The sequence below is a fragment of the Strix aluco genome, chromosome Z (assembly GCF_031877795.1).
Source record: "Strix aluco isolate bStrAlu1 chromosome Z, bStrAlu1.hap1, whole genome shotgun sequence".
In the NCBI taxonomy this organism is placed as follows: domain Eukaryota; kingdom Metazoa; phylum Chordata; class Aves; order Strigiformes; family Strigidae; genus Strix; species Strix aluco.
In genome coordinates, this window is record NC_133971.1 from 40,852,375 (window position 1) to 40,872,886 (window position 20,512).

Sequence of the window (20,512 nt, forward strand, 5' to 3'; positions counted from 1 at the left end):
AATGAGCAAAAATTTAAAAAGAGATGTCTATATGATTGCTAATCTCTAAGATAGAGGCTAAGCAATCAGTGCTCTACGATAAGGCTCAATTTAAAGCATTAATCTGTAAAGATTTCACATTGCTTTGCCTGTTCTTGTCATCCTTCAGAGATTCCTACTGGTCTGATTCTATTTCTGACCTAGTGTATCCATGCCTAAACACTTGCATACACTTTTACATCAATGTGAAATATAGAATGTTTCTTTCCTAGTTTGGTTGAACTTTACATCTCTTTACTATTTTTGCAAATGTCTGCTCACGGTAGAGAATGAAATCTCTGTAATGAAACATATTAGGAAAGCCTTGGATATCCTAGTGAGTCTGAATGCGTCCACAAAAATTTCTATGATAGTTAATATTGAGCAAGCCATTCTGGAACCTTAAAAATGGATGAAAAAAAAAAAACCCTCATAAACAAAGCTATTAAACCAAATACTCATAATAAGATCAGCAGCTGAATCCCAGCTGTATGCAAAGACAAACATTCAGGTCCACATATTCCAGCCAGATTCATCTTTTAATAATAAACTAAACAAAATTTCAGATGTGGACATCCCTGATTTTGCAGGAAGTTCATAATGCAGATATATCTCAGCAGAAGTCCACCTATCTTCAGTGGCAGCATGGTTTGGTTAATATCAGCAAAGCTGAACAGGTGACTTTGCTTCTCAGTAACACAGGAGATGCTGTGTGAAGGTTGGGCCATTATGGGCAGTTTGGAGGGGAAAGAGTCGAAAAAGAAACGCTACCTTCCCAAGCTGTTGTCTTACCTCCTCTTACGACAGGCACTGCAGGATTTATGGTGTCCTAGGATTTCTTCACTCCCTCACTTACAGAGGTCAGAATTTCCTGCCCATTTGCTTACCTGTTGTTTGTTGTCCTCTACAGAGTGCATGGATGAGTTCTTCCTGCACGAGGGGAAGTGTGTGCAGGAGTGCCCTTCTCACTTCTACGCTGAAGACAAGCACTGCTTTCCCTGCCATGCAGACTGCAAGGATTGTGACGGGCCGGACTCAGACGACTGCACTCAGTGCTCCATTGACTTCTTTGTCCTCTACAGTGGCATGTGTTTTGAAGAGTGCCCTGAAGGGACTTACTATGAAGAAGCCACTGACGACTGTCAAGGTTGGCAGTGTTGTTTTCCCCAGAATGGTATTGAGATACAAGTTGGTCTGGTTAAGGCTCTCCCCAAAAGATCTGCATGTGCTGGCTAATGTCACTATCCATGTCCTGGAAATGGAAGAGATAGCTAATGCAGAAAAATAAGGTATAGCTTAGAACACCAAAAATTGGAGAAAGGCGAGAGGGAAGTAGCAAAGCTAGATGTGTTTAATATTATGGGTAACCACTCTGGTAAAGTACTGAGTATTGCTGGAGACAGTACGTTGAAAACCACTGCTCAGCAAAAGCTATGTCAGTGCAAAAGGAAACCTAAGTAACTGCCTGTGTTAAGATTGAAAATAATAAAAAGTTTGACTATGCAGAAGCAGAGCTATCACTCTGTTTCCCTCAGCCTCTCATCCTGAGAAGATGGCTGCTCCTTGCAATATTAGAACTGAAACAATAATCTGAAATGCAACAAGAAATTATGACATTCCTACTGTTTGTCCATTTCAGCATGCAACAGGACATGCCAGACTTGTTCTTCTTCCACTGCCTGCCTTACTTGCAGAAATGGCCTGATGTTGAACCATGACGGGCACTGTGTGGCATCTGGATACTGCTCTCTCACTGAGTACTACATTGAGAAAAATCAGACCTGCAAGCCTTGTCATAAGAAATGTTTCCACTGCTCAGGACCCACTGAACACCAGTGTCTTAGCTGTGCGAATAACCACTATCTTCTCAGTAAGTGTCTTGCTCCTGCCTCTAGATCTTATTCTATACTGAAAGCATGAAATAGGCAAGTTTCTGTCACATTTATGAAACATCTAGGGCTGCTTCAGCCAATCTAAATGTTGAAAAGTTTACCTGACAAGTAGATAACCTGTGCAGAGATAATTACTTCTGCAGGGCTACCTGGAAACTCTGTGAGACTGGGCTTGCCACTCACTGCGGCCAAAGCAGTACTTCTAAGTAGCAACAAAATCCATGGCTAAACAAAACTTGTATGTGTCATGTACTTGGTATGTACTGTTCCTGTTGTTTCCAACAAGAAACTTAAAAAGACAAGTGGGATATCCTTAGCCTTTTTTTTTTTTTTTAATATACACACAAAGAGCTCACATTTTCATGTTGGCTTCTTTAATCCTCAGAGATCTGATGAGCAAAGAAATACTTAAGCAGAGCTGTAAAAAAGTTGTTCATGGAAGGTCAGTATTTAGTGAAAAGCTGAGGTGCAAAACTACTTTTCGGACTTTGGAGCAAAATACTGTATTGTTTCAGAAACAAATTGGTAAAAACTATAAAATCCCAGAACTTAAACTTTACTTCTTTGCATATTCTTTAAAAAGCAAACAAAAGGTTTAGAAAATCATCAGGAGAAAAATTTATTAAAATTATCTTTCATGCAGGAAAAATCTAAAGAGAGTCTAAATTAAAAATGAACCTGAGCTTTTTGAGTCTAATTCTGATGCGGATTTTGCATTCTTAAATTTCTGAGGTCTTGCATCAGACCTGGTTTTTTATCAACACACTCATCTGCTTTGCACCATTACAATTGGCAAAGTTGGTGGAAGTATGTAAATTAACATTCTGGAGTGGAAAAAGAATTTCAAGTAAAATAGAAGTAAGGGGAATTCTCTTCCTTTGTCCAGTTGCAACCCGAGCAGCAAAACTATAAAGACAAGCTGGATGTAAGTATAAGCCATCAATGAGTAATCACGGCTCTCTTAGCTTGATGCACTTGCAGTTGGTTGCATCAGTCCTAACTTCTCATTCAGGATTCCTATTCTAATGACCCTCTGAAATTTCATTGAAAAAGTGGGATGTGCCTCGTATATTTGGCAGCATTACAGGCATTTTTTCCTGTAACATAAAGCAGCAGCCACACACAGGGGCAAAGACCAACAAACATTATTAAAACTCATATTTACCATCAGATTCATCATATACACAGAATGCAATGAGGTTGGTGCTTAGAGTGAAACCTAATGAAAATAGCAATGCAGATATAAAGTTTCCTAATTACTATTTCTTCTTTTGTATATTCTGAAAAAAATCACAGCTGCTGTTCATTATTATGTATTATGCATTTATACTTCCCAGAGATAAAAAATTAGCTGTTTTGAAGAGCATGCCAATGTACATAAAATGCAAAAATGAGGACTAATGAACTGACAAGACTTAGAAGAAACAAAAAAATAATTATTATATGCCAACATTCTCTTTTCTTGTTCTGGTACATGCTCTAAAAGCATCTCCTGTTAGACAGTTTGCTCTAGCACAGCTGTATGAGATGTTTTACAGCAGCAAATACTCAGTATGATGTGTTATTCTGCATTGTTGTCTGTGCAGATACAACCTGTGTTGAAACATGCCCAGATGGGTATTATGTTGACAGCAATGACGGACAATGTTCCCCATGCCACAGCGCCTGTGTCACTTGCACTGGAAAACACAGCTCACAGTGCCTTTCCTGCAAACCAGGCTGGTACAGACAAGGGAAAGGATGCATAAACCAGTGTCCAGCAGGGTAAGACCCAAGATCTTTAGCTAAGAGCTACATCACAGAGAGAGCTTTGTCAAATTAGATCATTCCATCCTATTCTGTTTCAGAGTGAAATTGAACTGAATTCTATTTTCAGGTGAAAAATTCTTATGTTGTCCCAGTACGGAGGTGGCAGAAAACCTCTCCTCACAGTAGAAAACTGTAAAGTTGATGCCCAAATTGGGGCCAGCTTGGTGTGGTGTGGTCATTCTTACACTCCAAGGATGCTCTTAGGTTATGTTTATATAGAACAGTGTGAAGCAGAATAAATATAGTTATCCATTAATCCACTTGAGCACAGGAAGCTGCATAACTTCTTCAAGCACCCTTGCAGCCTCCGCTTAACCTGAAGTTTGGATGAAGTTACTTTTGTTTTACATTGAGTGAATGTTTATAATGGATCAGTTGAACATGTTAATGGATCATTAAGATGAGTCCATTTAATTTCAAAATGGGAATTCAGTGTATTCTTGTGAATGTGTCTTAGAAATTCACATTTGGGAAGTGGACCTACAGTTTCTGGTTCGGGTCCATTTCATTTTACAGTACATTATTGTCACACTGGTTGTTAAATTGAGTTATCATCCCGTTAAATTGGAAGTCTGTAATGACCACATCTCAACAAAACCAGAGTGCAACAATTCTTCTTTTTCCCTAAGAGCATAACTTAGGTGAATACTGTTTCTCTGCTGGTACCCTTCGGCTAAGCATGTTTATGCACTGAAAGGAAATATGAAATTTCTGAATTTCCATCTGACAGCAGGTCATCAGGAGCAGTAAGGAATTCAGTGCTTAACAAACATCTCCAGGATATCTCTTGCAGTGCCAAACAGAGTTGAGGTTTTCTGAGCCCTGTCTATTTATATATACTATATATATACTTACTTTGTGTCTGAATTCACCCTAGATTTTAGAAAGCCTTGCTTTATACACCCTCAATTTACAATAAACTTTTGGTTTATAGCTGAATTCAAATGGCCAAGAGGAATTAAAGAAAATTAATTCTATTTTCATTGAGATTGCAAATAATTACTGTGATCACATCAATATCATTTTCATATATTGATGTAATCACAGTAAAAGCTAAGGATGAAGGATGTTCTGGTTTTCCCGTCTCTGCTGGGCCTTATGCACTGACTAGTCAAGCCATGACTATCTGATCTGTTTCAGGTATTTTGCACAAAACTCCACTGGATCATGTGAGAGATGCCACAAGGGTTGTAAGGAGTGTACGGGGCCTCGACCCACAGACTGCCTTTTCTGTGATAAGTATTTCTACCTGTTGCGCTCCAAGAATGAATGTGTTAGCTCTTGTCCTGAGTACTACTACGAAAGCAAGGACAACAACATCTGTGAAAGATGCCACCCTTCTTGCCGAACTTGTGAAGGTAAAAGCATATGCTCTGCTTTGACCAAAAAAAGGGTTATCAAAACACCTGCCAAGGATTATCAAAATACCTGCCATCTCCTTTTTTTTCTTTTTTAAACTCTCTGCTCCAAGATTTGGAAATACTTCACAAAGGGACATACCACACGCAGCACTACCAACCTGTGCATGACCTTCGCAGTTGCAGCGGGTGATGCAGACCGTCCCTGGGGCTGCTGGGGTCCCTGGCACCAGGTGACTTGTTTCACTGGCTGCTCCATGCTGCCACCTTATTTTTAGAGTACTGACTGATGGAGATCAAAGCAAGGATATGAATTCCTGTCAAGTTCCCCACAGGTCTGCCTCCAGCCACAGAGCACAAGAATAAAGGCAGCCACTCATGAGGAGGGCTGGGATTGAGTCCCGGTGCCAAGTCAGTGAAGGGAAACAAATGGACAACAGTAATGAATTTTCCATCAGTCAGGCCTCTCATAAAGATGCTCATCAACTTCAAAAAAAAAAGACTCTGTTGGTTACAGAGCCAGACCTTGTTTCTTGCACAGACACTGGACAATGACTGAATAATATCTCATTCTTTGAGCTGTCCTACTATATGTTATTCTGTGAAAGCCAAGTAACTGAAATCCAACCACATACCTTTACAGTCTGCAATGCAAAAAGTAGAAACAGCCAGAAAGCATATCTTTGGGTGGGAAAAAAAAAAAAAAAAAAAAAAAAAGGCAAAAAAAAGCAGTGTCTGCTGCTTTTAATATAGTTATGTATTTTTCAAAGTTAACTTTGAGAGACCATCTGTTTTGTTCTCAGACACACTTAAGTATTCAGATTCTTCTTTTTCCTAATTCATCCAATTCTGAAGCAAGCAGCATTACTCCCCTTGGACCTATTTGGTGTTCTTTTCTATCTGAACAGTATCAGATGATAGCTAACAGCTGCCACTCTGCAGCTTAGGCCACACCATGTAACATACAAAATTTGTTTTGGATAGTGGATATACTGGATAGCACAGATGGCTAATTGCAATGTAACAATATATCAAATTGTGGAAATAACTCTTGAGAGTGAAGACACCTTCAAGAACTATTAAAATGTAACCATGTAACAATATTATAACAAGTAACAGAAATATTTTGGATTGGATTTGGGACAAAAAGATAGCCATTTTAATTTACAGACTATTTCTACTGATTTTTGCTTTATTTGGGATAAATACTACACCACAGATTTTCTATCGTGATTACAGAGACACTAAGATGTCTCTGGACACAAGCCAGTCCTCCTAAACAGCAAACCTGCAGGTGTTCTGAAATGCATCTGCGTTGCTGATGTATGACCAAAGAAGCATTGTGGTGTCTCTTGTTTCTCTAGAGCGGGAAAGCAAACCCTGCACTGCTCAGAAAAATCACTTAGTAAATTCACTGGCTTATAGAAGGTTGTTAACTTCAGCTGTTTAACTGCTGCTAACATGAGCTACTTGCATTTTCATTTTCTTCCTTTCAGACAGTGGTAGAAAATGCCTAATTGCAGGGAAATGGACAGGTTCATCTTAACATATAGGACAAACCATTCACTTCAACATTTCACAGAAATACTGCATGCAGCATTTGTCTTCAGAAAGAGTCTCCAACACACAAAGTGCATATGATGCTCTATTTGCAAACAGCAAATAATTTTTTTCCTATGCAACTGAAGAATTCATTTTGCTATTCAAACATAAGCATTAATTCATTGTGGTTTGCAAACGGTTAGCTAGCAGGCCTAACAAGTATTGTGAAGGTTTGTGAAGGAGAGCATTTGGCCAAGGTTCCCCACAATTTTACTTCATTGCACTGATCTAATTGATTTTCCCGAAGGTGTCAGAACTTCCCTGTACAACTAATTCCCAAATCAGCTTTTTATGAATATCAAAACACATAAGAAATACACTTTGTGGGCACAGAAAGCTTCAAGACTAGGCCCAAGCTCTTCTGTAATACCAACCTCCTCATGTTGAACTCCTCACTGCTGATTCTTGGTGTTGACAAATAACCTTATTCTTTGGAAGCAGTGGTCAGTATAATTTTTAAGTTAGATGACAATTTTTCCTGTTGTAATATTGTTGTTATATTTGCCTTTCTAGGGAAGGGAGCATTCAGCTGCAAATCTTGTGTATGGAGCTACAGTTTATTGGGTGGAATGTGCAACTCAGACTGTTTTGTAGGTGAATACAAAGTCCAGGAGACACCAGGACAAGAGGTATCTATTTGTAGGCATTTTCTTCTGTGATTTGTATGCTGAACTTTAACTTCTGAATGCAACACAAACAACACAGAATGCTCTTCTCTGAGTTTTCAAGGATGTTTACCTTTAAATATGCTTACTTTTTTCTTCTCTTGCCAGACGAAGCATTGTTTCTCTTTCTGGGGTTGTCTACTATAGAGTAATCCTCTACCAGTAAAAGTAAAGGCACAAAGCCTCTACCAAAGCCATGTGAACAAAATCAGCTATATTAGTAATAGAGCATTTTTTTCTTCCAGTATAACTGAGATTTCCCACAGATTTCTGCTGCTTTGTGTGTGAGAAATCACATCACATTCCTGATCGACAGCTCTGCTGGAATAAACCTCTAATGGAGGGACAGACTGAAGTTAACAGAGCTGTATATTTAGTAGAGTAGAAGCACAATTAGGTTTGGATCTTTGCCACAAGTCTGGGCACTCCAGATTCCAGATTTCCACACCAATTGCCTTCCAAAGATGTCTATTCAAGAATATTGTAACAAGGCAAGCCAGCTGGCCTAAGATGCTGCATACCCTGGAGTCTCTGGCCCGGAATATCCCCTTAGCAGTGCTGCTCCGTAACTGTGAGCCTGAGAAAATAGCCCAAGACCTGGGGACCACAGGGTTCTGCAGTTCTTTGCAAGAGCTTTGACTCTGAGAAACTAGACCTTGCTATGACCCTCTCATCTTGCCCAGGTTCTTTGATTCAGGACAAGCAGCCTTGCCGCTCTGACAGCAAGTTTGATGAAAGGTTATTGGAGTTTCCAGATCCTCACAGTGGATATGGCGTCCTGGTCCTATGGCAGAAAAATAGCATTTTTTTCCCAATAGGCCAGGAACTGCAAATACTGGAAGCCCTGAGATACCTCAACTCAGAGCATTCTGCAAAGTAGATGTGACAACAATGATCTCTGGTAGTCGTTGCACACAGAGGCTCCCAGAAACCTATGTGGAATTTGAGAAGCATATCTGAATCTAAGTTGCTTCTGTAAAACAGAACCAACATGATCTAATAAAAATCTGTTTTGCTAGAAAATTTCCAGTCAGATTTAGTCCTTATTTCTGCTCCTTCCCAAGTTAGAAAGGAAATTCATTCTCTCAGCTACCTTTTTTTTTCCCTGAATATTTCATGTTGTTTCTCCTATGACAGTTACTTTTAATGACACTCTTGAGTACACTTCTTGAAGGCCACTTTACCATCGTTACTGCCAAAGAACCACTGATCTGCTAGCATGGGACTAGCAAAATAAAAACTCACTTTTTGGCCAAAGAGCTTACACTCTGAATGAATTTTTTTCTTGCTGTCTAGCTAGGTGAGATCTATAAGCTCCTACAGTACCTTCCCCCACTCCCTGCAAGCAGATCACTGAGAGTCCAGGAAATACAAACCAAATTTTACTTTTCCTACTCCCTACTGTATTTTTGTCAATGACATCTGTGGTGCCCAGAGATCACTACTCAAACAGTGAATGACAGGACAGAACTGCCAAGTCAGGTCCAAAGAATATAAAATGAAAGGTGCATTGCTTGTGTTCTGTGTCTGAAGGAGGACGAGCCCAGGTGTGAAAGATGTGACAGCTCATGCACTGAGTGCAAGGGGCCTGGGCCTCTCAACTGCACGGTCTGCCCAGCCAGCATGCAGCTTTACCTGGAGGACAGCCGCTGTCTGCCCTGCTGCAGTGACCCTGACCTGGCAGGCACCCCAGAGTGCTGCGACTGCAATGAAACACAAGGTAGGACCGTGCTGAAGAGCAGTAATGGTGCTGAAGGGCTTCATGACTGACTAGGCTGACATTTAAAAATCAAAAGGGGAACAGAGGAAAAATGAGTTGCTGAGCTGCAGGTACACAGGGTGTTTCTACTGCTCCATCACCAGAATAGGAAGGGTTTTACACAAATAACAGCAATCACGACTGATGCAGGAGATGCCACCTTCTTTCCGTGACAGAGAAGTGCTTGCTTCAATAGATAGCCATCTGAATCATTACATTTTAAGCTCATCATGTCAAAATGCGTTTGTGCACCTGTTAGCTTTTCTGCTTCTTTCTGATTATTTCTAATCTAATAAAAAAGCATAGCTATCCCAGCAGCCTTGCTTACATCCTTATACCATCACAGTGGTGATCCTAGAAGAGTAAGGTATTTAGTCAAATGCATTTAAAAACATAAGCAGGTCTAAACATTGTAATAGATTCTTTAAGACAAATACCCCACCACCACCACCATACACATGCACACAAGCTCATTTAATCTTTTGTTTTTCTACCTGCTGTTGTAGATGACTGTGTATTACGGACCACTTTGCCAGCCGAGAGCAAAAGCAAAACTACTTTCTTTGTTATTACCTGCATTTTGCTTCTCCTTGTCATTGGAGCCATTGTATTCATCTGGAGAAAATCACGAGCCAAAACCCAGCCTGTCAACAAAGGTGGGTATGAGAAGCTGACAAATCACTCCAAAGCCTTTCCTTCATATGTGAGCAACTACCATGAAAGTCTCAGTTACCAGGAAGATCAAGTGATTGAGTATAGAGATCGAGATAATGAAGATGATGATGAAGAAGATGACATTGTATATATGGGCCAGGACGGCACAGTCTATCGCAAATTTAAATATGGACTTTTGGAGGATGACGAGGAAGATGAGCTGGAATATGATGATGAAAGTTATTCATTTAGATAACTCTTTACCAACTTACTAATTTCCTGCTCTGTTGCTTTTCCTATTAAATTACAGCAATTTAGTTAAGAATGTTTAGTTACTTCTTAGCATGCTGAGCTCAAGATTTTAGCTAACAGTTATTGTGAGAACAGAATGGTTTCTAAAAACTTTTTTTCCTAAAGCTTTACATAAATCCTTGCTAGGCTTTTAAGTAGCACTCCAGATGTAGGCTGGTTAAGAGATTATGTTTCTGTGTTTTTGTGTGGCGAGTAAATCCTTTCCCAATATGTATTTCTGTGCATTACAACTAACTCTGCTTCAAACCATGCACACACACTTATTGAGAACCTTGCCAATCACTACTAGAAATGTGCAGATGATGTGTATTTATCTACCTGATGAATGCCACTGGGAAAGGGTGCCAGTAGTTTACTACTTTGTGATTACAGTTACTCAGCAATTCATAATAGAATAGGCAAGTTTGCTGACTTTACCCAGATTTTCTTTGTTGGTATCATCTGGTGCATCCATGTTCCTTAAAGTCAGCACAGACCTCCTTGTAATCTTGTAGCATACTTCGCAGTGAAATTGTGCATCTATGACATCACATTTTAAGATTTCTGATTGTGACTCTACCATAGGTTAACTATATTGTCTTCACAGTTTGTATGAAACATGACTAAAATATTTGGGTATCAACCTCTGATTAATCTACTGTGGTGTTTGTCAAATAATCTTTCATTGTACACACACACTTCTGGGTTTACTGCAAAGGGAAATATACTACTACAAAAAAAGGATTCCTTTTGTCCCTTTAACTACCTTCTCAGTGATTTAAATACAGAACATTTATTCAAGCAGCTTTTCCATTTCTGTTGTAAATGGCTCGGGATGTTCAGACAATGGCAAAGAGAATAATTATCACTTATTTGTTAATGTAACTTAAAGGAACTCAGCAATGTGATTTTTTAATGATTATTACAGAAATATAATTTATCATACTAAAGGAAAGGATACTCTTTATGGCACTCTGTTGTGAAAGAATAAATTCTTTGCACAAAACTGACTTGAAAACGCTGTTATTTGTCAAATTTCATTCACTCTCAGAATCCCTTTAGATTTCCAGTAAGAAGCTGTTCTAGAACTACAAATCACTTAAATGTAGTGTCTTCAAATGAATTGTGTGAAAATCCCTAATATTTATGGCTCAATGCCTCAGAGGAATATTTTGTATTAAGTATTCCTAAAGACCTCAGAATAGTTGCATCTGTAAGTTTGAAGAAGTTTTATGGAGAGGTTTATTTCTTCCATTTTGAATTTCAATCTTTTAATCATTGCACCTTCAATAAGAGAGAGGAATTAGAAGTCATGTGACTTCACAAAAGCCATAAAAAGAACCTATATTTATCAAAAGTTGTATGATAGTAAGGTACTTATGAAAGATGCATGTTATCTGTCACTTTAATTCAAGTTCTGCTTTGGTGAAATTTTGAAAAAATGAAAGAGGAAAAGAACAGTGAAAAATCAGTTTGAAAGGTCGTACTGAAAGAAAGACACTGTGTTATCCTGTACTCTCCTAAACTTGTTTGGATTAACAATATGCTTTGTTATTGTTCTTAATGGCTTATAACAATGACATTTCAAAGGCTTAATCATAGCTATGCCTGATCAGTCTGAAACCACTGTGATAGATGTAATCAGCATTTTGTTTATGGGCTCTCAGACTAACTTCCATCATCATTTTATGAAAAGAGTTTCTTGAGTTTAAAGTTAACCTGAATGGTAAAAAAAAAAAAAACAACAAAAAATGCAAATAAGTACTCATTCTGGAAAACCTGTTCCTTAAAAGAATTTTGTCTAAATTTGTTCAAGTCAGACTGGAACAAATTTGCATTTCTAAGTATGCACCGCCCCCCAAAAAAAACCCAAAAAACAACTCCAAATTCTTCTCAAATGCCAATTTTTTCAGAGGTTCTTTATTGTGGTTTAGGCACACCATTTAAACCACATTTTGAGTTATCAGCTGCATATTCTTTCACTTCTGATTCTTCCTGCTCTGCAGTCTGACACTTTCCTTCTGGCTTTCAGACTTTGTCACATGCAGTCAGGGATCCTGGATATCAAAAGCAGAAGGGTGCTTCCTTGTAGTCCTAAAGCTGCACAGGCAAAACTGAGACACAATTTGTTAGGAGAGAAGCAGTACTGGTAAAGTATCTCCAACCAAATAAGTAGCGCTTTTTGGGAGGGATTCAAATGACTGCTCAAATAAGCCTGTTTTTAAGAGGTGACAGCATGCATGCAGCAGCACGCATGATTTTATGCTGCATGGGTAGGGTGATAAGCTGCATGTCTTACAAAATGGCAGATAATAGCCTTGAAGGTGAACCAGTCTTCTTAGGAGAACGGTAAATAACTGATGAAATTAAGTTAGAAGTATATGATATGAGGAAGAGAAATGCATTAAAGGTTTGGGTTTGGGGGGTTTTTTAAGTAGAAGTTTCAAAGTAGTGGTCAAGGAGATCCCAACTTAGTGACCTGCAGAGCCATATCACTTTTACAGCATTCACAATTAAAACTCCCTGCTAAGATCTCACAAGAACACCAAGAAAAATAAAGTTTAACAGTTAACGGGTGCAAGGGAAAAATCGTTCATGAGTGAGTCACACTTCTAAAGAAACTTCATGGAAAACAGAGTACAACCAAGGAAGCCAGTAGTAAACATACAGAGAGCAGAGACACAAAGGAAATGCTGCTTTTCTGGATTATATTATGGACTTCTAGTATCTAAGCCCTTTACACTCTGTCCTGGAAAAAAGGTAGAGAAATTCAAATTCACAGTTGTTCAATTCCACAAAACCTTAGTTGCCACAAAGCCAATTCTTTTCCTTTCTCCTTCCTTCTCCTCCACCCACCATAGTGAGAAAGTTGTCCCAAAGGAAACAAGTATCTTTCAAAAACAAAGCTGCTATGGGATCTCTTCCATTCAACTGTTCTCTAATTAATTTTCTTTTAATCAGCCACAAATTCTTGTTACCTTTGGCACCGCTTGCTTCTCAAGTTATTTTCCATCTCAAGGCCCTTCCTTCCCCCTGCACCTCTTTCTTTGCTACTCTCACTCATCCATGGAGTTTCCAAAGTCCTTCAGTCTTCATCAATTACATGTATTTTCTCTATCCATCTCCTAGGGAACTCTCTCCCATTACCCTTTCAGTAGGAAAGCTCTTTCAAAAAGATCTCATAAAAATCACATCTCCTGCATAGTTTTACCACCCACTTACTTTTTATATAATCTAGTAATTTGATTTCAAAGCAAAGTGTACATTACCAGTGTTCTTTACCCCCTCTTTCCACAGGGTTTATGTAAATAGGTGTCCTGGTTTAACCAGGATAGGGTTAAGTTTCCCCAGCAGTGGGGGGGGGAGCTCTAGCTGGGTTATTCAGATACCATGCGGATGTCACATCCTGGCGCGGGAGCGCGGGGCGCGTGGTTTTATACATCTGCTCCTCTCACTCCTGTATTGGTAGATATACTTTATTCTGTTCATTGTTATCACTGTTATTGTTGCTGTTTGTTGTGTTGCTGTTGCTCTGTTGTATTAAACCTCTCCTTATCTCAGCCCCGGGACTTTGTATTTCACTCCCTTTGTGGGGGAGGGGCAGCAGCCGCGTGGTCTCAGACCCTGGCAGAGGCTAAACCATCACAATAGGGAAATGTTTTCTCTACCCTGAAGTTTTGCTAGAAAGAAGGTGAAGGGAAGTGGATTGTAGGACTTACATTTCAAGTGTCTTGAGGCCCAAGACTCCTTCCTCAACAAGCCGTTCCCTGATCAGACTACATTCTCACGGTATACAACATATTTGCCTCTGGGTCTTGTATAACAATTAAGGACTTCTGGCTAAGGACCCGAGAGTGAAATTTCAAACCAAACATAGGAATGAAAATATGATAAACTTGATTGTGTAAGTTACCACAGAAGTCTTTCAAATGGATATTTTGAGGCATTTGGTTTTCTCATTAAAAATAACATTTCAAGAGAAACATATTTTTGCATTAAAAATGTTTTCTTTACAATCAAATTTCCCACTTCAAAAGTTACCTGTAGAAAAATTCTGATTATGCATAGTAAGTCACTATTTTGCCTAGGTCACCTATGTTCCTTGAAGTCCCTGTTGGGGTGGGGGCAGTAGTGAGGGCAGAAGAATATCTTTCAGAGTAGACTAGAACTATCAATTTTTCATGTCCCCTCAACCTCTTATGTGTACATAAGATATTGTGACAAATGGCTCAAAAGCACTTTGAAATAGAAAGGCTTCAAGAATTTTTTGTCCAGTTTTTTTTTTTCCTAATTAGTACATATATTTATGACAACAATGAGCTATCATATCAAACAACAGATGATTAAAAATTCTGACTGTACACAGACATACTTGCAATGAACTAGACACATTTATAAATGTTAAGATGCAAAATTAATAGGAGACATATGCACATGTAACTTCTGTTCTCCTTTCAAGGTAGGTATGGTATGTTCCTACTGACCAGAAATATCTAGGAAGTTGTCTAACACATGTTGGCCGATTTTACCATATCTCTTGTGATTTTATTAATTGTTAACATGACAAAAGACAATTTTTCCCTTGGAAAAGATATGTTACAAAGTAGGCACTAAATATGACTTTTTCCCCATCACCCCTTTTCAGATTTAGGTTTACAATGGAGGGACATCTCCTCTCAGACCTTAACAAACAAAACAGATGTACTAATCTCTTTGTGTGACTTTGCAGGTTTATATTACATATTTAATTGAATAGTAAAAAGGGAAATAAGCATTCTTTTATTCTTCCTCATTAATATTGTATAGTTAGCAACTAGATAAGCACATTTTCTTTTTCAGGAAGAGTTCAGGTGCTAAACTTAACTAACAACCATTATGCTAAATAGTTCTTGCTTTTCTTGCTCCGTTTTTTTTTTCTTGTGTTCCTCCATCCTTGCTCACTGCACGTCATGTCTAAAATCCTCATCCAATTACGTTTTTGTATCCTTTCTCCTCCTTCACCTAGATGTCACTTAGCATCATCTTAATCTCCCAGTTTGTTTTTCTTCTAGTGCAAAAACCTAATTTTGTTACTTAAGTATCTCATCATTATTTTTTAAAAAAAAAAAAAAAAAGCCAAATATCTTACTGTATTCATTGCACTGAATCTACCTTCTTTCACTGACAAATCTTAGCACTATGGAGAAGCAGGCTGTCACGGTCCACTCGGTGGACTCGTGATGATTCGTTTGCTACGATCTCGAAAGTGCAAAATTAAGGTGACCAACACCAAAGGGGATAGCAGTAATCAAACAGTGAAACTTTATTGGGTTGCCTGTGAAGAGGCACGCGATAGTCAGAGATGGGTGAAAAAAAGGAGAAAAGTAAAGTTAAGTTTAGAGAGAGGAGGGAGAGAGGTTATAGCTACCACCGCTGATCTCACGACGTCCTAACGGTCCCGGGTCCAGCTGATGCTGCGTCGTCGATCGTCGTGGTCCTTGGTGGGGAAGCTTTCATTGTCCAGAAGTCATCTTTTATGCTTAGTAACACACCTTGCTCCACCTCTGCCTCGGGGGTCTCCGCCCTTCTCAGAATTCAATTATCATATCTCCACCCTTCTCGAGCAAGGCCATCGCGCGTGTGCAGGGGGGAGTGTCCGAGGTGTGGTCAGTCTCAGAGGCGGGTAACCTTCAACCAGGAGGTGTGTTTTGGTATTATAATGAAGCAAAGTTCATCTGAGGTTCATGATTTCTTCATCGGTGTTATGGCAACAGTCGCGATCCATCTTTTTTGACAATAGCTATCAAATTATCACTAACCGCTCTGGCTAGGCCCAGGTACCGAACAATAGCACAACACTCTGTACTACATGGCTCAGGCACCAAAGAACAGCACTGCACTGCCTGCACCACACGGTTCAGTACTCAGAACAGCACAGCACTGGCTGTGCCACACAGTTCTGCATTCAGGAGCCTTTGCACCACATTCCGTTCCAGGGGTTGGCAACTGCACTCCAAACAGGCCGTTGTCGGGTACCTCACTGTCCATGTCCCTGATGACAATGTTGAGACAATGCTGATCTTCTGACCGACTCTTACACAGGCTAATCATATCCTCAGAACAAACTAAAAGAAGACACTAAGCACTTTGCTATTCTGAGCCTCAAAAAAGAAAGCAAAATTAATCCTCAGTCATTACAGAAGATGACCATTATATAAAGTCAGTACCTTAAGTTACGTAATTAACTAATATTAACTGTCATTGTCAGCAATGTTTATAAAGTTCTAGTCCACTTAAAAACCTAAATAGGCCACAAATCTATCCATATACTCCCCTGGAGCAACAGACAATACAAGTTCTCTAACCATCACACTAGCAAGTAGGGCCTTCTGTTTATAATTTCTCTTACGTCTTTCTTATCCCTTCAGAGAAATACAAGAAAATTGGGGGAAAAAATATAGCTCTATATCAACCATATTCACTACCAAATATATCTGAAGGCAATTTGATTTTTTTTTTAACCTCATTTCAGTTCCTGAATAAAAACTAGTAGAACATCTGAATCCTTGGAAAGTATAGTGCTTGAGTGTTAAACAGAAACCTGAAGAACGTAGGTGATTGGGATTTAACTTTTAAATCCATGCCTCCAGTGTGGCCACTGTGCTGTTAGAACAACAGTGTGATCTGTGACAAATACCAAGGTACACTGAAGAGTCCACTGTGTCTAACAAAAAGCAATCCTTATGACGTACCCACAAGACCACATTATATTACATTCTTTCCTGATGCAACTTTAGGGATGCCACACGGAGGTACATAAAGGTCTACGTACAAACAGTGTGAAAGTACAAGAGAAACTTCTCCCCAAGAGGCCTGAGCTAGATCAATGTGTTTCAAGATACAGGTTTGATTCTTTTTCAGCTGTAGCAGATGTACCTTTGCCCTGACCCAGATGAATGTTTAAACAATGGAACCAGAATGGAACAAGGTACAACTCTTTCCACCTGACTTCTAAAAGAACAAAGCAGTTTTAAATTTTGAAAGAAAATGTATAGGCAAATCTATTTTCAGGTTATAGAATTCTGAGGACTGTTTTGCTGATTAGGGATATCAATTAAACTCAGGCAGCAGAGTGAAAAGAGCAGGCATATTTTACTAGAAATAACTAAATAATATAACAGAATAATACAGAAAACATACAGTAAGAAAAGACAGAATAGTGCACTTAAATAAATAAGAAAATACAGTGTAATGCATCAAATCACTACTACCTGAGAGAGAGAATAGTGATTAAGAAAGACCCATCACCACTTGCATACGTTACCATCATCCAGATCCGCAGTCGCTGGGGAGCCCCGGTTACAGCGAGGATTTGGAGAACCTTTCCCTGCAAGTGGGAAATCCTACGCGGTGCGTCCACCCATAGGTGAGGCATCCAAAGTCGCTGTGAGCGGGCCCAGCCTTATATACCCAAAAATCAGAAAGCCAGAATAGCTGGCACCTTTCTTTTAAGTGGAAATATCTGGTTTAAATCTCACATTAGGTTCCCCCCAGACCCTGGCCAGGGCTCAAGGAAGAAGCTAAGGAAGTTTCCCTGCTTATCTGATCAGATTATGCGCAAGGTCTCACATCAGGCCTCAAGGACAGGCACCTGTCTCCATGACTCTGTTACTCTATTCATATACAAAGGAAGGGAAAGATACATTCATCATAACTACATCCTCCATGCATATTTCATTAATGATTACATATTGAGTTAACAGTTTTGGTTCAGGGCCTGTTGCTCAGGCTTCAACACTTCCACCTTTTACATCAGACTAGGTGGTTTGTTATAACTTAGCACAATACCTACTAGCACAATGGTTATCAGTTATAAAGGATTCATCTATAGGTCAACTCTGGCTTGGGCCTATTGTCCAAGCCTTAGCACTTCAAGGACCTAGCTCCCTTACTTCCTAAATAAAGCATAAAAATCCCAAGAGTGGGAGTGTTTTTCAGACACACTTTAATATTAGCTGGTTTAAATAACTTCTGAATTCTTTTTTCTGTCAAAGTTTTTAGGAAATCACCTTTACAAAGCTTTGCATAGGACTGAGACACCTAACTGTGTTAGACATAGCAAAGGAAAACACCCTAGGAACTAAATCACTCTCTGAAGCCTCCTTAGACACAAAACTTACTGAACAGCAATACTGGCAATAACCCTTACTATTATACAACAAAGCAGTGATTCTCACAGATTAGAAACTGAACAAACTATTTCGAAGAATTGCTAGAAGCCTAAGGCAGAATAAGAATTAAAAAGGATACCAACTATTATCTCTACACGGCAATTTAGAAATGGCTTTCTAAGAAGGATAGCTATCAAAATATCAATGTATCAAAGATATCAAAACAGGACAAAGCCTTTTGAAGCATACTTTCAAAGTTGACCTACTGCAGCTTTGTGGTTATTATATTTAGCCAGTTATCAGATACACATCTGCAACTAGTCAAAGGAGTAAGAACTTTGATCTTCTTTGGCTCAGCACAACCTCTCAATGCAGATGTGGCAAATGAGGTTGCAAAAGTCTCAGTAAACTAGACTTCACACTTGCTATCTTTGGCAAATTTCTCTCACCTTCTTGCTTCTTAAGCTTTTTTCCATCTAAAGGTCTTTCTGTTTTTTCCTTCCTTCCTCTTGCACCTCTTTCTTTATGTGGTGGTTTAGTCCCTGCCGGGGTCTGAGACCACGCGGCCGCTGCCCCTCCCCCACAAAGGGAGTGAAATACAAAGCCCCAGGGCTGAGATAAGGACAGGTTTAATACAACAGTGCAACTGCAACGCAACAAACAACAACAATAACAATAACAGTAATATCAATGAACAGAGCAAAACATCTACCAATACAGCAGTGAGAACAGAGCAAATCCCAAAGTACGTGCGGTAACCGACTGTACTGCTTCAGCGCCAGGATGTGACGTCAGCATGTGATATATGAATAACCCAGCTAGAGCTTCCCCCCCACTGCTGGGGAAACTTAACCCTATCCTGGTTAAACCAGGACATAATCCACCCCTTTATTCTATACCATGTGCGTCACATCCAGCTGCCATTTAGCAATTAGCATTGACAAAGAAAAATTAACAAAAGCACAGTATAACTCATGGTGTGTTTTCACCCACAATCAAGTCCCCTTGTGGTACACATCGGACCTCTCCATCCTTCTGCATCACCCACTGGGTGCACCCAGGTCCTTGAGCAAAAACAATCCCATGGATGGGTTTGCCTTTGCCTGGCACAGGACTAACCCAGACCATTATTCCCAGCAGATCCCTCATGCGCACCACAGGGACTCTATCCCCGTCCATAACACGTGGAAGTTTTGACTGAGCTGGGCCAGCTCGATTGGCAGATCCTCTTGTGTTGACTAACCAAGTGGCCTTTGTCAGATGTATGTCCCAGTGTTTGAAGGTTCCACCCCCCATTGCTCTCAATGTAGTTTTTAACAGTCCATTGTAGCACTCGATCTTCCCAGAGGCTGGTGCATGGTAGGGGATGTGCTAGACCCACTCGATGCCGTGTTCTTCTGCCCAGGCATCTATGAGGTTATTTCGGAAGTGAGTCCCATTGTCCGACTCAATCCTCTCTGGGGTGCCGTGTCACCACAGGACTCGGTCTTCAAGGCCCAGGATGGTATTCTGGGCAGTGGCGTGGGACACTGGATAAGTTTCGAGCCATCCAGTGGTTGCTTCCACCATTGTGAGCACGTGGCGCTTGCCTTGGCGGGTCTGTAGCAGTGTGATGTAGTCGATCTGCCAGGCCTCTCCATGTTTATATTTCATCCATAGATCTTCATTCCGCTGGGGCTTCACCCGTTTGGCTTGTTTGATTGCAGCACATGTCTCACATCCGTGGATGATCTCTGCGATGGTGTCAATGGTGAGGTCCACCCCTCGATCTCGAGCCCACCTGTATGTTGCATCTCTGCCTTGGTGGCCCAAGGTCTCATGGGCCCACCGGGCTATGAACAGTTCACCTTTACACTGCCAGTCCAAGTCCACCTGAGCCACTTCGATCTTAGCAGCCTGGTCCGCCTGCTGGTTGTGTTGATGTTCATCAGTGGCTCGACTCTTGGGTATATGGGCGTCCACATGGCGCATCTTCACAATGAGGTTCTCCACCCGGGCTGCAATGTCTTGCCATACTTCAGCGGCCCAGACGGGTCTGCCCTTGCGTTGCCAGTTGTTCTGTTTCCATTGCTGCAACCACATCCACAGGGCACTTGCCACCACCCACAAGTCAGTGTAGATATAGAGCCTCGGCCACTTTTCTCGCTCAGCAATCTCCAAAGCCAATTGGATGGCTTTCACCTCTGCAAACTGGCTCGATTCGCCTTGTCCCTCAATAGCTTCAGTGGTTTCTCGTGTGGGATGCCACACCCCAGCCTTCCATCGTCGATGTTTTCCCACAATGCAGCAAGACCCATCAGTGAACAGGGCATAT

At 40.2% G+C, this 20,512-nt stretch overlaps 1 protein-coding gene across 1 annotated transcript in view; it reads left to right on the plus strand.

Annotated features, from left to right (window-relative positions):
• Window positions 1-11,054, plus strand: part of PCSK5 (proprotein convertase subtilisin/kexin type 5) — a 256,533-nt gene extending 245,479 nt beyond the window's left edge. Inside the window, exons 31-37 of the mRNA XM_074811734.1 lie at window positions 929-1,165; window positions 1,658-1,888; window positions 3,497-3,674; window positions 4,860-5,077; window positions 7,193-7,308; window positions 8,878-9,064; window positions 9,610-11,054. Coding sequence (XP_074667835.1) covers window positions 929-1,165; window positions 1,658-1,888; window positions 3,497-3,674; window positions 4,860-5,077; window positions 7,193-7,308; window positions 8,878-9,064; window positions 9,610-10,013 — 1,571 coding nt within the window. The 3' untranslated portion in view covers window positions 10,014-11,054. The remainder of the gene's footprint in view (window positions 1-928; window positions 1,166-1,657; window positions 1,889-3,496; window positions 3,675-4,859; window positions 5,078-7,192; window positions 7,309-8,877; window positions 9,065-9,609) is intronic.
• Window positions 11,055-20,512: the final 9,458 nt, after the last annotated feature.